At 39.4% G+C, this 18,735-nt stretch overlaps 1 protein-coding gene across 1 annotated transcript in view; it reads right to left on the bottom strand.

Annotated features, from left to right (window-relative positions):
- The window catches only part of vps13a (vacuolar protein sorting 13 homolog A), a 178,007-nt gene extending 159,870 nt beyond the window's left edge, over window positions 1-18,137 (bottom strand). Inside the window, 14 exon segments of the mRNA XM_034170409.1 lie at window positions 182-244; window positions 5,996-6,167; window positions 6,335-6,441; window positions 6,620-6,747; window positions 6,862-6,919; window positions 7,845-7,925; window positions 11,801-11,860; window positions 11,975-12,034; window positions 12,236-12,345; window positions 12,623-12,724; window positions 13,014-13,109; window positions 13,185-13,227; window positions 13,302-13,345; window positions 18,038-18,137. Of these exon segments, the coding sequence (XP_034026300.1) occupies window positions 182-244; window positions 5,996-6,167; window positions 6,335-6,441; window positions 6,620-6,747; window positions 6,862-6,919; window positions 7,845-7,925; window positions 11,801-11,860; window positions 11,975-12,034; window positions 12,236-12,345; window positions 12,623-12,724; window positions 13,014-13,109; window positions 13,185-13,227; window positions 13,302-13,345; window positions 18,038-18,137 (1,224 nt within the window).
- Window positions 18,138-18,735: the final 598 nt, after the last annotated feature.

The following is an 18,735-nucleotide window of genomic DNA, read 5'->3' as shown; positions in this document are numbered from 1 at the left end:
CAGAGACATTAATTAAACAAATACAAAATAAGTGCTTCTCACTATGCCACATGTGCATGAGAAGTTGTACATTTACATAGGTACATTTGAGACAAGGATATCTACTGAGAGAGATAAGAAACCACAATTAGGACAGCAAATAAAAGAACCAGATACTATAAACTTCATAGGCCAGCTTTACCTCCACTTCTGCCTGTTGTCTGGCCAAAGTGATGTTAAAAATATCCAATGTCCTCTCTGGCTCCTGAAATTAGAAATAGGTAACAACAGAACAGAGGTTTATACAGATTACTGCTGTGCACTGAGTGAATGCACCAAATGGCATTTAATGGACATTACTATTATTATTATAGGCCATGTAAAGAAAAACAACAGGTTCTGCAGAGCAGTGAAGACACTAAATATGCACAAACGGTGGCTTTAAACTAGGACAGCATTGTAGTCTTTTCCTATAACATGAATCATCCAAACAATCGATTACCTTGTTGAACACTTAAAAAGTAGGCATAATACGTTGTTGTGGCTAGAGCTATAGACAATGTAAATGATTCTCAGGCAGACTTTAATCAGCCATTTCAAATTTCTTAAAAGGAGGGAAAAAAAGTAGTTAGTAAATTATGGCCAGATTAGTCATCTAACACTTTCAAGCACTTTTTTTTCTGTACCAGTGCAAATACACTTTATCCAAAGCAAATAATCTTTAACTCCCATCAGTTATAAGGAGCCACTGAAAACGTACAGTTGTGTTCGAAATAATATCAATGTGTTTAAAAAACGAGTAAAGCTCAAAATCCTTATAACATCTTTTATTTCCATACATGGAAATGCATTGGGAACACTGCATATTATATTCCAAATCAAAACATGAAGAAAAATGTATCAAATTTGTCACTGCTTTACAGAAAGTGAAGAAAAAGGAATATCAGGCTGTTTAAAAAAAAAAAAAAATAATAAACTGCAATTTTCTTTCTGTGAAAAACAGGTGGCCTTTATTTAAGGACAAAGGCAGCAAAGGCTGCACATGCTGCCTGTAGTCTATTTCCCTTTGAAAATCCGAGTAAAATGGGTCATTCCAGACATTGCTCAGAGGCACAGCATACTTTGATTAAAAAGCTGAATGGCGAGGGGAAAAAAAAACCATGAAAGAGTGCAGAAAATAATAGCTAAAATGTTTGATTTGTAAAGAAAAATGCAGGCACTGCTATTTTTGAACAGCCTAATATTCCCTTCTCTTCAATTTGTGTAAAGTAATAAATTTATAAGGATCCACCAACACCACTTTTTCCAGACTGAGTACAAGTACATACATTTTGGTACTCATCAATACCGAACACTGATACGAGTACCGTTAGTTTTATGATGATTTTAAAATCATGTTTTATTCATCAGTTGTTCCTTACTTTTTGACTGTAACTGCTACCAATATCATTAGCTTTGTTTTCATTTACAAACTGCACTTCAAACACTTCACTTAAATCATGTAACTTTTGACTACAACAAATTGTCCTTTAACCTTAACAGTTTAACAAACATGACACTGCCAGACATCTCACTTAAATGTAACCTGTGGACTTCAGCACTAAAAAAATATACAACACCACACCAGTAACACAACTGAAACTGTCCATCACTAACTTTACTTATGTCTGTAAGGGCTAAGCCTTTTTTGAAAATGTGAGGTGCAGATTCTTTTTGATGAAAAGAAGCTTCTCTGTATTTTTTCTGTTTGTGTTTTCATCTACAATGTGTGACACTGAGCTAAACAACCTTTCACTCTCCACACTATTTTTAAACACGTACCGTAAATGTTCCCCCCCCCCCCCCCCCCAAAGGTGAAACATGTAAATATTGAGGAGCACAACGTCACATGCATACACGGTGTTGCCCGGCATCTCCGTTCCACACGGAGGCAAAACTGATAATTCTAACATTATTTTATTTGTGGATCATGGGATAACTTCATTGTGTGCAGACAGAATCGCCTGATGCCTGTGGTAACTGAGATGTTAACAAGGCGCAGTGACTCTTTCAACTTGTCGCATAAAGTGCGGCCCGTGGAGAGGAGAGGAAGCTCTGTTCACAGCCATCCAACAAATGGATTACACCTGTAGTAGACTGAGCCGGCCTCATATCGGCTTGGACAGCCACACCAGGGGCTGCAACTCAGCCACCTGATGGACAACCTCTGCCACTGAAACTATGATCTGACGGAGAAACTGTGGCGCAAAGTGCGGTGTCACAGAGGAACTTTTTTCAGCCACAACAAGGAATTAAAGTATTTTCAGACGTTTTCCCAAAATCTGGAGGCTTTATGTGGCTAATTTTTCTTCAGGATTTTATGATGAATTCCACGAACAGGTAAGACTTTATATTTACTCCGTGTGCGAATTTACACTGCATGAGGACTGCAGCTTTCAGCCAATCAATGGACAGCACTGATGGACGTATTTTGGCTTATGAGTAAATTACACAAAAGCCTGTAAAAATCCATGAATTAGCCGGATCATTGTTGCAAAAAATTCCCTATTGAGAGGTTGACATCATGTTGCTGTAAAGTGGTATCGGTCATCATAGTATCTGAGAAGTTTTATGATGACAAATACAAGTAAACGAATACAATATTGGGCCGATATCAGTATCAAATTTGATAAATTTTTCTTCATGTTTTGATTAGGAATAGAATGTGTAGTGTTCCTAATGCATTTGCATGTATAGAAATAAGACGTATTATAAGGATTATGAGCTTTACTCACTTTGTTAAACACACTGCTGTTATTTTGAACACAACTGTAGGTCACCATCTCTTCCCCAGTCATCCTGATTTCAGTTCAATTTAACTCAAATCTGCTTTGCTAACACGACAAAATATTTGTGATATTACAAGCACACACTGGTAAACAACACACACACATAAAACAAATGGAAAACTACATAAAGAAATCAAAACTTTACTAACACCAAACAAATTAACACTAGATTATCTATATTATTATTATTATCTTTATTATTATCTATATTATCACCATCTTTATCCTGAGTGTCAAGTCAAATCTAAAAACATAAAAGAACCCAGGATGAAAAACCCTGGAGTTCCCCTTGAAGATGTTTTTTTCCCACAAACTCTTTTTGTGTGTGTGTGTGTGTGTGTGTGTGTGAAGTATTAACTATCAGACAGTATAGCTACAAAGAAATTAAGTTGTTTTTTTTTTGTTTTCTGCTTTTTGATGAAGTTTATCAATCAATCAATCAACTTTTTTCTTATATAGCGCCAAATCACAACAAACAGTTGCCCCAAGGCGCTCCACATTGCAAGGCAAGGCCATACAATAATTATGAAAAACCCCAACGGTCAAAACGACCCCCTATGAGCAAGCACTTGGCCACAGTGGGAAGGAAAAACTCCCTTTTAACAGGAAGAAACCTCCAGCAGAACCAGGCTCAGGGAGGGGCAGTCTTCTGCTGAGACTGGTTGGGGCTGAGGGAAAGAACCAGGAAAAAGAGATCGATCACTAATGATTAAATGCAGAGTGATGCATACGGAGCAAAAAGAGAAAGAAACAGTGCATCATGGGAACCCCCCCACAGTCTACGTCTAAAGCAACATAACCAAGGGATGGTCCAGGGTCACCCGATCCAGCCCTAACTATAAGCCTTAGCGAAAAGGAAAGTTTTAAGCCTAATCTTAAAAGTAGAGAGGGTATCTGTCTCCCTGATCTGAATTGGGAGCTGGTTCCACAGGAGAGGAGCCTGAAAGCTGAAGGCTCTGCCTCCCATTCTACTCTTACAAACCCTAGGAACTACAAGTAAGCCCGCAGTCTGAGAGCGAAGCGCTCTAATGGGGTAATATGGTACTACGAGGTCCCTAAGATAAGATGGGACCTGATTATTCAAAACCTTATAAGTAAGAAGAAGAATTTTAAATTCTATTCTAGCATTAACAGGAAGCCAATGAAGGGAGGCCAACACGGGTGAGATATGCTCTCTCCTGCTAGTCCCCGTCAGTACTCTAGCTGCAGCATTCTGAACCAACTGAAGGCTTTTTAGGGAACTTTTAGGACAACCTGATAATAATGAATTACAATAGTCCAGCCTAGAGGAAATAAATGCATGAATTAATTTTTCAGCATCACTCTGAGACAAGACCTTTCTGATTTTAGAGATATTGCGTAAATGCAAAAGGCAGTCCTACATATTTGTTTAATATGCGCTTTGAATGACATATCCTGATCAAAAATAACTCCAAGATTTCTCACAGTATTACTAGAGATCAGGGAAATGCCATCCAGAGTAACGATCTGGTTAGACACCATGCTTCTAAGATTTGTGGGGCCAAGTACAATAACTTCAGTTTTATCTGAGTTTAAAAGCAGGAAATTAGAGGTCATCCATGTCTTTATGTCTGTAAGACAATCCTGCAGTTTAGCTAATTGGTGTGTATCCTCTGGCTTCATGGATAGATAAAGCTGGGTATCATCTGCGTAACAATGAAAATTTAAGCAATACCGTCTAATAATACTGCCCAAGGGAAGCATGTATAAAGTGAATAAAATTGGTCCTAGCACAGAACCTTGTGGAACTCCATAATTAACTTTAGTCTGTGAAGAAGATTCCCCATTTACATGAACAAACTGTAATCTATTAGACAAATATGATTCAAACCACCGCAGCGCAATGCCTTTAATACCTATGACATGCTCTAATCTCTGTAATAAAATTTTATGGTCAACAGTATCAAAAGCAGCACTGAGGTCCAACAGAACAAGCACAGAGATAAGTCCACTGTCCGAAGCCATAAGAAGATCATTTGTAACCTTCACTAATGCTGTTTCTGTACTATGATGAATTCTAAAACCTGACTGAAACTCTTCAAATAGACCATTCCTCTGCAGGTGATCAGTTAGCTGTTTTACAACTACCCTCTCAAGAATCTTTGAGAGAAAAGGAAGGTTGGAGATTGGCCTATAATTAGCTAAGATAGCTGGGTCAAGTGATGGCTTTTTAAGTAATGGTTTAATTACTGCCACCTTAAAGGCCTGTGGTACATAACCAACTAACAAAGATAGATTGATCATATTTAAGATTGAAGCATTAAATAATGGTAGGACTTCCTTGAGCAGCCTGGTAGGAATGGGGTCTAATAAGCACGTTGATGGTTTGGATGAAGTAACTAATGAAAATAACTCAGACAGAACAATCGGAGAGAAAGAGTCTAACCAAATACCGGCATCACTGAAAGCAGCCAAAGATAACGATACATCTTTGGGATGGTTATGAGTAATTTTTTCTCTAATAGTCAAAATTTTGTTAGCAAAGAAAGTCATGAAGTCATTACTAGTTAAAGTTAATGGAATACTCAGCTCAATAGAGCTCTGACTCTTTGTCAGCCTGGCTACAGTGCTGAAAAGAAACCTGGGGTTGTTCTTATTTTCTTCAATTAGTGATGAGTAGAAAGATGTCCTAGCTTCACGAAGGGCTTTCTTATAGAGCAACAAACTCTTTTTCCAGGCTAAGTGAAGATCTTCTAAATTAGTGAGACGCCATTTCCTCTCCAACTTACGGGTTATCTGCTTTAAGCTACGAGTTTGTGAGTTTATAAATGAATTGCTTTTTAAATGAAACAAATAAAATTCACATTCTATTTTGGTGACAGTCAGGTGTCTTCAGCTAATTAACAGCTGGCTGAGCAATGGAACACATCTGATGGAACTTAACTGCTCTAATTAGTTCAGGGACAAACAGAAAACTGCAGTACAGTGGGTCCCAAGGACCCAGATTGGGAAACACTACATTAGGGTCATAGCATGCAAGTACAGAACTATGAGCAAATATATTATTAAATAAAAATGCAGCAAGTGACTGTCTTGTATCTCTTCTGACAGTGAAAGGACTTTTTAATGCCAAACTGGACATATATATATTTATTGTTCTTTTTTTTCTTCTTCTCCTCCCCTGTCCATCTTTAACTACTTCTAGCCTTCCTCTTCCCCTGCCAAACCTCCAGTTTCTTGAGCAGCTCCTCGCTGGGTTTCTTGCTAGTGATCTTGGCCTTATAAAGCTCCCGGTAGCGTTTGACCATCCGTCGGTGCCTGCGAATATGCTGCCAAGACCACATGTGGAGGTGAGGCTTCACATCCACCTCCAGGACCCCTGTGATCACATAATTCCACCTGGAATGTAGAAACGGACACACAGTGAATGTCTCAACTAGTGGTATCTAGAAAGTTGTTCAGTAAGTATTAATACTGAATATCAGAGCAATGTAATTATAAATTAAACACATAAAGCCTCTGGTTATCATCAAAAATTACAAGTCAGTGTAACAGCGTTTTCTGACCATATGAATGCATTGTGGTGAACAGGAACCTCTGGTCTGTATTTTCTGTATGGCAGGTTTCGTGCCATCATGTCCACTGAGCCCAGCAGCTCCAGAATGCTGATGTACTGGAGATTGACAAAGTCATCAGTTAGTCAAACACCAAGAACTGTGCAACTTCTCAGTTCACACTCTTTTTAAAATTACAATCAATTCTTAATCTTTTTTAAATTCACAACTTTATCTTTCAAATATTCAGTTCTACCTAGTCTTTTGAATGCATATTTTTTTAAAAAACATATATACCTGAGATCTGTTGAGTTCAATGGCCACCTCACTGAGATTGACCATTAGGTCCACTTTCGGAGATGAGTAGTCCACATCTGACCTGGGATTCATCCGAAGTTTAGCATCTGCCGAGATTGGTCGAAAAACTATGGACCAACACAAACAAACAAATTATTTAAAACAGGCGTCATCATTTTGTTTGATTATGAAACAGGATTTTGTCTGATTAGAGAAAAAAGGGATGATAGTGAGACACCCACTAAAGTCATGACGAACAGGAACAGCGTTGTGGATTTCCATGCTGCTCTGGAGACATTGCTATAAAGAGACAAAAGAAGAAGGGCTTCTGGCACATTTTCTTGCTCAGTATTCTTCATCATCAGTTACCACAGCTCATTTCCTGTTTTAACTGCTTTACAAAATAAAACTAAGTATATATACTTATAATATTACAAACAACGTCAGAGAAAAACTCTCCATACTGTAACTTTGTTCACTTGGAACTGTTGTACTAACCAATTTTGAAATCAGGCTGACAAACACTGCTCTTTGTACCCATAGTATCAAAGATGTTTTCATTCTATCCAGTTAAGTGTGATGTAACGCATCATGTGACTTTCAACTTCCAGCTCCAAACAAAAAAGCCATGCTGTCATTAACATTGAGAACTGCACTGAGACGCTCTGATCAGGCTGCACTTAAACCGGTGCACACGGACAACAGCATTAACATAGCAACATGAAACTTTTTGTATATTGTGCCTAAAACTCTCCTGGATATATTAACTGGGTTTTTAAACACTGTTACTGCATTTGTTTTATGTAAAAATGCCAGAAGCTCAGGTCGTTTCTCCATTATTTTCAATGGGAGTTGCTGTGAGCCGCGGTCACTTCCTGTTCATGTCATTTGGGGGAAAGTGAAGTTTGCACTTTAACGTCCTGTTTACTAAGTGTTCTTACCTTAGAAACAGACGAATGCGGTTAACGGAGGTGGAGGTGGAGAAGGGAGGGGCGGAGGTTTGCGCACACTGTAAACACAAACTAAACTTAAACTGTAGATCCTTAGAAGGATCATACAGACGTGACTAATTGTAAACTTGCAGGTCTTTGGACCCGGAAACAGATTTATCACGTGATGCGTTACGTCAGAGCTTAACAACCGGATTCTAGTGGAAACATGCCATTACAAGGCTAAATCCAGGCTGTTTAAAACAACGTGAAACAGCTATAACAGGCTGACTTACCAAGGCCTCATCTACACTCTGATTGGAGAACAGCACAGAGTTGACAGTCCAGTAGGCAAACAAGTTGTCCAGCTGAACCAACTGAAGAGGAAAAAACAAAGCATTACAAAAAGTTAAATTTCTGATCACAAGCCAAAGAGTGACCATTTCCTACATTTGGCTAATAAAAGTGAGTTATGAGAGGTGAAAGACATGAACCTTTAAAATGATTACAGAAAAGAAAGAAGAAAAAGATTAAATGGAGTAAGATGGCCATCTAAGATGTAAAATGCCATGGAATTTCCAACTGTCATAATGTTTAATTTACAGGACAAAAGGAAAATAAAATGTAAAAGTGGGAAACTCCATAGTATTGGTAAAAGGAAAAAATATATATATAAAATGCAAGTACATTTCAGTAAAAACATCAGCTTAAATGTGCAACACTTGCTCCCTCTGATTCAGTTCCTATGGTGCTTTGGATGACAGTGGTTTGTAAATGTAGAAATGTAAATATTGGGCATGTGAATCTCATCACTGACAATGATTCGATCTCGATACACTACCAGAGATATGATACATATAGTGATACATGACGATACGATTCACCCCTGTTCCCGATTTGACGTGATTTTATATGTATTTGATGGCGAATCAATTCCTCACAATGCGATTTGGTGTGATACGATTAATGATGGGTATTGATAAGATTTTCTCGATATCGATGCCATTATCGATTCCACTTATCGATCTGATTCTTGACTGATTCCCTTATCAATACTTCTTGCGAATTTTCTGTGTACTAAAAGTAGGCTTTACAGGTTTTCTGTGTCAATAACAGTTTGAGTAAGGTCTATTCCAGAGTACTGGAGAGGAGAATTCGACCGATAGTCGAACCTCAGATTCAGGAGATGCAGTGTGGTTTTCGTCCTGGTTGCGGCACACTGGACCAGCTCTACACGCTCTATCGGGTGCTCGAGGGTTCATGGGAGTTCGCCCAACCAGTCCACATGTGCTTTGTGGATCTGGAGAAGGCATTTGACCGTGTCCCTCGGGGCACCCTGTGGGGGGTGCTCCAGGAGTATGGGGTCTGGGGTCCTTTGCTAAGGGCTATCTGGTCCCTGTACGACAGCAGCAGGAGCTTGGTTCGCATTGCCGGTAGTAAGACAAACCTGTTTCCAGTGCACGCTGGCCTTCGCCAGGGCTGCCCTTTGTCACCGGTTCTGTTCATTATCTTTATGGACAAAATTTCTAGGCGCAGCCAGGGTGTAGAGGGGGTCTGGTTTGGGAACCACAGAATCTCGTCTGTGCTGTTTGCGGACGATGTGGTTCTGTTGGCTTCGTCAAATCAGGACCTTCAGCGTGCACTGGGGCAGTTTGCAGCTGAGTGTGAAGCGTCCGGGATGAAAATCAGCACCTCCAAATCCGAGGCCATGGTTCTCGACCGGAAAAAGGTGCTTTGGCCTCTTCAGGTCGGTGGAGTGTCCTTGCCTCAAGTGGAGGAGTTTAAGTATCTCGGGGTCTTGTTCACGATTGAGGGACGGATGGAGCGTGAGATCGACAGACGGATCGGTGCAGCATCTGCAGTGATGCGGTTGCTGTATCGGACCGTCGTGGTGAAGAGAGAGCTGAGTAGGGGGGGCAAAGCTCTCGATTTACCGATCGATCTACGTTCCGATCCTCACCCATGGTCATGAGATTAGGCTCATGACCGAAAGAATGAAATCGCGAGTACAAGTGGCCAAGATGAGTTTCCTCCGAAGGGTGGCTGGGCACTCCCTTAGAGATAGGGTGAAGAGCTCGGTCACTCGGGAGGAGCTCGGAGTCGAGCCGCTGCTCCTCCACATCAAAAGGAGCCAGTTGAGGTGGCTCGGGGATCTTTTCCGGATGCCCCCTGGACGCCTTGCTGGAGAGGTGTTCCGGGCATGTCCCATCGGGAGGAGGCCCCGGGGAAGACCCAGGACACGCTGGAGGGACTACATCTCTCGGCTGGCTTGGGAAGGCCTTGGGGTTCCCTGCTGGAGCTGGGGGAGGTGTGTGTGGATGGGAAGGTCTGGGCGGCTTTGCTTGAACTGCTGCCCCCGTGACCCGACTCCGGATAAAGCGGAAGAAAATGGACGGATGGATGGTTATTAATTCCAATCTACATCTGCACGGCTCTTTGGAGCTGTGCACTTAGTCCCACAAAACAGAGGACATTATTATTATTTCCTTTAATTGATGGACAACTTCAGTTTATGCACGGCTGGTGCTCACGCTAGAGAACCATCGCATAAAACTCGGTGTGGAACGTTGGATGTTTCTTGCAAGACAAGAGTTCCAGTTCGTGACTTTAATCCACACAAAGCTGACTCACGATTAACATCTTTAAATGGCTTTGAAAGGGGTTAATGAAGACATTGCGGACCTGCCGCGTCTGAAAACCAGCGATGCAGAGAACCAGCAAACAGCGGGTCGAAGCGCTGCTTTGTTGCTTCAAGCTTTAAAGAGGCCCGCTGCAGTCTGCAATCAACATATAGAAATAATAATTTCCCAATAAGGGGGGTCGATGCAAGTAGGCAGCAAGTGATGCAACACGATTCAACCTGCCAAATTAATCAATGCACACTGAATGAATTGATGCACTCGGATCGCGCATGTTTGTATCTAGATACCGATTCATATCGATTAATCTCCACATGCCTCGTAAATATACATACAGTACATGGCTTTATTATGGCAACCTGCATGGCAAATGGTATGTCCATCAAATAATGTGTTTTTAACCTTTTAAATGTTATTTATGACCTACACATAACATAACATAAAATCACATTACATATAACCGAAATTTGAAATCTGCATCATATTTAAGTTAACTGCCTCCAGTTGTGGCTCTTACAGCCAATTACACAACATTAAAATCTTGTTTTGTTTGAATTTATTCTGCTTAACAAAGGCCCACTGATGTGTGAGAAGGACCTGCCGTATGGAGCTAATGGCCCTTTACCTCAGGCACTGAGGGGCTATTAGTCCATGCCACTCTTAAACTATGAAATGCTGCTTTCAGGATTGGAGCAAAGTCCAGCCCACAGCAGTAATTAATTTGTTAAACAACATAGGATCAGCCTGTCAGTACTGAAGGTTGCTGTTGGTGTGTTGGCGGTATGTCTTTATTTATTTGTTCAACTTCATAATAATGTTACTTAATAGCTCCTGGCACTTTTTGTGTGAAAGCCATGTTGAAAGGTTCTGGGAATTAAACATATGCTGCAAAACAGTTAAAGAAGGTTTTGTGTTAAGAGTGTGTTGCACTAAATTTTGAGACCTTTTTGACATGTTTTACGTGAAATATCAGCCTGAATTATCGGTATCTGCCTCCATACCTTGTTGATAATTGGTATCGGCCCTTAAAAATCCATATTGGTTGACCTCTATTGTGCAGCGGTAGCACATATGATATAGTTTTCAGTCTTGTGTGTCTGTCCATGTGTGAACAATATGATCCAAACATAAACATTGCAGAATGACTGAAGATCAGCCAAGGACAAGGTGAAATGATTTCAAGATTTTCAAAAAGTCAAGATCACAGGCCAAAGGCAAAATTTGGGCCTCACAGTGGTATAATTTGCATGAGTCTGTGTGACACATAAGGTGCAGGTATTACAGTCTGAGTGCCACTTGTTCTTTTACATGTGTTTAAATGTCAAAAACAAACAAAAACACAATCCTTTGTATTGGATTGGAGAGGCTTGACAGAGAATCTCCAATAATTTTACATACTAAATGATGGTTATCCTATTGTCAAAACTGTTGTAGATTATTTTCTGCTGTTAATGTAATAATCATTTCAAAGTAAAAAGGAATACAATTTTAAAAACACAGTACATGCATTGACAGCATATCTGATGACCTTTCCTATAGTAATAAATTAGCAAATAAATGAAAAATGATGTAGCATACTAGTATGTAACAAAGACATAAGGTAAATAACTTACCTTGAAAAAAAGCCTTGAATTCTCATCCAACAGACTGGGATTCCATTTCTTATCAGCTGTCTGTGAGATCAGACAGTCATTAGGTATTTGGGAATTCATGTATTAAATGAATTAAATCATTTTAGCTTGACAAGAAAATTGAGAATATAATCCTACTGAGGATCGCCACATTACCTGGAGGCTGAGGTTCTCTAGTGAAACGCCAAATGACAAAGGGCAGTTGGGATTTGTGACCTGTGAAAAATAAAGGGGAGAAAGTAGACATAAAATTGAAATTTTAAGATTACTCAGCTTGTTGATATTGTTGTAAAGGAATAAAGTAAAATATGCCAATATAATAATAATAACCCCCTTGTTAACTGATTGCTGTATAAACACAAAAGGCAGTTAAAATTGAACACACATACACAAATGTAAATCAACTTGACTACTCACATCATCTTCATAGCGTACATGGATATTCGAGATCTTGACCTGCAGGTTTTTAATGACCTGAGTGACAAGCTTTTCCACAAAGGTGTCCTGCTTCTCTGACTCAGAATTCTCTGTCAAGCACAAACAACTATGATCAATACAATACACGACGGCCATATTTTGGCCTCGGGTAAATAGGGAATAAAAGTGAAAATTGAGGCCGCCCTTCTGTCAGTTAGTGGATGTATGTGGTCTCCAGCTTCATCTTATAGTTATGACTGTAACCCGTTACATATTTGTTGGAATCACAACAAAATGATGACCCAATTTATAACAACAAAAATATGAAAACACTTATACATGCACATAAAAATATAAACATTGTGAACTTAAAAGTTAAACCCTTACCTTTCTCAGCAGCCTTGATCTTTGTTTCCTCTATCCGCTGTAACTCTCTCTGACGAGCCTCCTGCAGCTGCCTTTCCTCCTTTTCAGCATCATATTTTATACCTTAATGAAACAGGAACAATTCAAACTAAGTGTGTAAGTATATGTGCACATCAGAAAAAACAGCAATACCAGAAATATATAGTCACAGCTGTACAAGCTACTTGATTTATGCTTGTGTTATTATTAACCAAAACACTACACTACTTAATGTAATGTTTTATTTACATAAAATAAAAGCACTAATTAAAATTAACAAAGACATGGAAAATGTTTTAAAAATACATAGGACAAATGAAACTCATAACTGACACTATGATCTGCATGATGAGTTGGATATCATCATGCTTACTTGCTGTGGGGACAATGAGCAGATAGACACCATCCAGTGTTGCCTCTACTGACTGAGTATAGAGATTTTTCCAAGGAATCTTCAGCTCCAGCCGTCCTATTAACAGAAACCCAAAATATGAAAGTATTCTTGTTGTGCAAAGCTATCAGAAGGCAATAATTACAGTCTCACCTATATGTCCTGCTCTCACTTTAAAGGGAATATCAAGTTGACTCTATAAGAAAAGAACAATAGGCTTCTGTGACATGAATCCACAGTGACAAAAATAAGTGATAAATTATATCTTACCAAGGCATTTTCCTTTATTTCAAGGTTTGTAAGAATGGCATCCCCTATGGTAAAATGAATATTTGTTTACTGATTGTTACATCACATCAAAACATATCAAAGCAAATTATTGGATTATTCCTTATCAAATTAACACAGGCCTTTCAAGGGACAATCTTGAAATTGCTTCATACTTCATATAAATAATGTCATTGTACCAAACAATTAGTGTGCATGTTTTTGCCTTGTATCTTCTCTAGTTTCTGAATTATGATGGTTTTTACAATATGAGCTGTGGGACTAATAAAAAAGTGTACATAAAAATTGTGAAATTTTGTAGCCCACTCACAATTATTCTTGTTTGATGCATGAAATTTGAAGGTATTGTTCTACACTATTATATGTCTATTGTTCAGTGTTGATTTCCATGTAGCATGGAAATCAACATGTTTGGCACCAAATTAGCATCTTTGGCACCACTTTCCACTGGAGAGATGCAGAAGCACAAGGACAGGTCAAGCACAAGTACCTCTATTTTACCAGCAGATGCTAAAAGAACTCGTGCTGAGGACCCAAGCCCATTTGGGTATCCCAGTGCACTTTTCTAGTTAAGCATCAGGAAACACCGGCACAAACCTGATGCTGTGCACAGAAGGGTTGTATTTATCATGTACACAATTCTTGGGGGATATCATCAAATAATAAGGGTGCTTCCCTTTAAGCTGGAGTGCACCAGGCACACATCACTGCAATATTGAGGGAGCAGAAGTAAGTGACCACCAACATATTACAGTCATATCAGTAACCATCACAATTGGCTGGTATTCTTTCTTTATCACCCTCCCCTCAACCAACCGGCACATCTTACAGAGCTGCACAGATAAGTCTTACAGCATCATGTTATTTAGATAAAAGTATTCACAGTCCTTCACTTTTTCTACATTTTGTTATGTTACAGCCTTATTCTAAAATGGATTAAATTATTTTTCCCCTCAAAATTCTACACACAATAACCCATAATGACTTTTTTTTTTTGAGATTTACAAATTCATTAAAAATATAAAAAACTAAGAAATCACTTGTCCATAAGTATTCACAGCCTTTGCCATGAAGCCCAAAATTGAGCTCAGGTGCCTCCTGTTTTTACACCTTAATCGGAGTCCACCTGGGGTAAATTCAGTTGACTGGACATGATTTGTAAAGGAACACACCTGTCTACATATAAGGTCCCATAATTGACGGTGCTTGTCAAAGCACAAACCAAACATGAAGTCAAAGGAATTCTCTGTAGACCTCAGAGACAGGACTGTCTGGAGGCACAAATCTGGGGAAGGATACAGAAACATTTCTGCTGCTTTGAAGGTCCCAGTGAGCACAGTGACCTCCATCATCCGTGAAAGAAGTTCGAACCCACCAGAATTGTTCCCAGAGCTGGCCGCCCATCTTAACTGAGTGATCGGGGGAGAAGGGCCTTAGTCAGGGAGGTGATCAAGAACCCCATGGTCACTGTCAGAGCTCCACCATTCCTCCAGAAGGACAACCATCTCTGCAGCAATCCACCAATCAGGCCTGTATGGCAGAGTGGCCAGACGGAAGCCACTCCTTCGTAAAAGCACATAGCAGCCCGCCTGGAGTTTGACAAAAGGCACCTGAAGGAATCTCAGACCATGAGAAACAACATTCTCTGGTCTGATGAGACAAAGACTGAAGTCTCTGGCATGAATACAAGGTTTCATGTTTAGAGGAAACCAGGCGCCATCCCTACAGTGAAGCATGGTGGTGGCAGCATCATGCTGTGGGGATGTTTTTCAGCGGCAGGAACTGTGAGACTAGTCATGATTGAAGTGTTAGAGGAAATGGCTAAAGATAGGGATGTGTGGGATGAGCAGTTTGGTCTGGTGCCACCATGGCTCAGACCCAGTTAAGTGGCAGAAAATAAATGAATGAATATTGTGATCAAAAGCATCAGATCTTTCCAATTTTTATAACATAAAAATTGGAGAGATCTGATGCTTTTCTACGTTAAGATACAGTGGGTTCCCAAGCACAACAGAATACTTTAAACCAACTTCAAACAAGCAATAACTTAGCAGTTATGCAACTGCAGTCCGACCATTTTAGACATTACAGACATCAAATGGTGTAGAACAAATTAGAGCTGAATAATTGAATCAGAGTTTTCACCAGCAGGGTAAACAGTGGATTTATCAATGCAGCTTTTGCAGAAAAGCTTAACTCCAGATCCCAGTTTTTTCACAGGTTGTGTTCACACACAAGCCTGTTGCACTGACTGAGGATTTTACTGGTGCCAGCACTTACGGTCCTGGAAAAACATGCTGATGATATGTATTTACAGACATGATCACATGGGGGCGGGACAGCCACGTCTGAGCGCACACAACCGGGTCGCAGCGGCCGCGCAGAGCACGTCGACAGGCTGCTCAATGTGAAACGGACCGTCAGATCACACAGCAGGCGATCTGAATGTCACACGTGTCCAGCAGAACACGTGCACTGCAGGACAATGACAATATGACAAGCCAACAGCACCACAAATACGCCACTTTCAGTCACGTATCACCAAAAACACGGAATAACAAACACCATTTTGTCAGTTATTACAGTACTTTTTTCTCTCTCTTTAAAAAAATATGTTTATCTTCTTGTTGATTTTAGCCACTTTACGCTCCTGTTATAAGACAGTGATTGTAGCGCAGTGGTAAAGTTTATGTCTGGTAATCAGAGCTTTTGTCAATTGCAGGTTCGAATCCCCATGAACGGCATTCAATTTTTTTTTTACTGCAGTGTTCTGTATTGCATCCCCTTTTATTTGTATCAACCCTGTGGTATTCACTAATTATACAACTGATTTTTATTTTATTTTTCTCCACATCAGTGGCGCAACACATTCCAGCTCGCACTGTGTTCATGCACGGGCACAATGGTTTGTGGTTCCCCATTTCGTGTTTGGTTCACGGACTTTCTTTTGGTTTCTGCATCTTTCGTGTTATGTGTGAAGAGGCCCTTAGGGAAAGCTCTGGCACTACTGATGGTGTTTTAAAAATGCAAAAGTACTTTTTATCCTATTACTCGAATAATCTCCAGGTTACACTCCAGCACGAGCTCTGAAGTCCGAGGGCCAGTCCCAGCTCATGGTGCCTAGGACGAGACTTAAAACTCAAGGGGACAGAGCCTTCTCCGTGGTCGGTCCCAGACTCTGGAACGCTCTGCCCCTACACGTCCGATCTGCTCCCACTGTGGAGTGTTTTAAGTCCCATCTTAAGGCTCACTTTTATTCCTTGGCTTTTAACACCGCGTGAGTTGTATGGTCCTTGTGTCTTATTTTATTTTTATTTTATTGAAATTTATTGTTTTATCATGGTTTTATTTATGTATTATTTTATCTTATCTATTTTACTGTTATTATTGTTATTATTACTATTTTGCATGTCTATGGTTTTGCTGTGCAGCACTTTGGAGACTCGAGTCTGTTTAAATGTGCTTTATAAATAAAGTGGATTGGACTGGATAATCAATAAAATAATCAACACAATACTTGATTCCAAAAATACTGATAGCCACAGCCCAACAACAAACCCCTCAAATTTCAAGCTTGCAGCTGAATAGTTTAAAAGACACTTATTAGTTTAAAAAAGGCCTCCATTTCTCAGAAACAAAAAAAGAAACTAAACATTCTGGCCATTAGTTTGTCACTGTATACATCATTTATGTGCAGCATGCGAATTCAAGATTGTCAGCTGGGAAAATTTTCTAAAATGTGTTCATTTAACATGAAACACTCCAATTAGCAAGAACTGTGAGACAAGCAAATTTACCAATTTGTTATTATACAACTAGTGAAAAAAATAGAATGTATATATTGATTTAAGGAACATTTTAAATCTGGACTGCTTAATAATAAAAATAGGAGAAGAGCAAAAACATTAAAAACACTAGAAAAGACAAAAATAAAACAAATAAAATAGATTGTAGAGAAAACCAGAAAAAAATAAATTAACAAATGTAAATGTAGATAAGACTCAGTTTACATATGTAATGTTACTTATCAGTATGTGTAGTTCTGGCTTTTTTATTTCAGAAAAAAAAAAAAACTTCAATAGTGGCCTCGAGAATTAAAGATTTCATTTGCCTCGGGACATCTTTCAAATAGTAAGGCTTTTTCATCATCATGCCTTCTTTATTTAATTACTGTAGCATGCGGACAATCAAGTTGAGAGACCAGCTAATTTTAGAATCATTTACCTCAGTGGCTATGAGGCATTTTTTTTTTTTTTAGCTATTCAGTTGCATTAAAAGGTGATCCAGAACTGGGCAACCGTCTGTATTTGTTTAAAAAATACATGGCGTTGTACACACCTTGCTGAAAAGACATGTAATAATATATGACTTTTTTTTTTAACTACTTCACGTTTCACATGGCTCTCTAAACACGAGTCTCCCTTATGATGAAAAACGTGACTTTGTGGCAGAACTTGAGAACTGTGCGTGAATTAAGTCACAACTAGTGTCAAAGGGTGTGACCCAGGACTGTTGGTCTCTTCAAACAAAACTAGGCACGAGTATTTGGCCCTAATAAAATAACAGGTATGTAACTTCTCCAGCAACGGACAGTGGCTTAGAGAAAAATTCGGTTTTAGAACAGCGGAAGTGACACTGACAGCTGCCTGACGGTAACGTCACTTAGCTAGTAGGCTTAGCAGGTGCATTAGCAAAGTTTCAAAAACAAGTTGACTTACCTCCCCATATGCCAAGCTTGAGCTGTGAGCTGTCAAGGTTGACAACATAGTCCCCTAAAAATCTGTTGAGAACATCGACCACCAAGCTTTCGAAGACCATTTTGCCCTTTTTTTCAGCCGTATGTCACCATGTTTACATTACTGTCACTGGAGTCTGTGGTCTGATACCGAAACTATGAAGCGTGTAACCTAAATTGATAGTGGGGAAGGTTCCGCCCTTTTCGCCTCTGATTGGCCAGGAAGATTCCGCCTTTTTCGCCTCTGATTGGCCAGAAGGTTCGCATAAATGCACGCGTCTGTTTTTCTTTGTTTCTTTTTGATATTAGAATTCTTCAATCTCGTAATAAACTGTTACAAACTGGTTACATTATACATGCCCATGTCTTATTTTCCTAGACCATTGGTTTCTTCCTGAATGATGCCTTGAAAAAGTTTCTGGTGACCCAGTGTACCACCTCGTTATTACTTCGCATCATTAACCCATTTAATCACAATTTTTCCCAGACATGAAAATATGTAAATCATGTGCCATTAGTACCCCCTTAAAAAAATAAAAATAAAAAAAAAATAACAATTGATCATTTAAATTTCCATGGAAAAGCAGCTGAAAAGGTGTTTTTATGGTCAGTCACAGTAACCGATGGGATTTATCAATGGGCAATTGACACATTTCTATGTGTAGTAGTCCTCAGCATTTT

Source organism: Thalassophryne amazonica, chromosome 5, assembly GCF_902500255.1.
Source record: "Thalassophryne amazonica chromosome 5, fThaAma1.1, whole genome shotgun sequence".
In the NCBI taxonomy this organism is placed as follows: Eukaryota; Metazoa; Chordata; class Actinopteri; order Batrachoidiformes; family Batrachoididae; genus Thalassophryne; species Thalassophryne amazonica.
The sequence above is the reverse complement of the archived record's forward strand: the minus strand, read 5'-3'. Positions and strand labels throughout refer to the sequence as shown.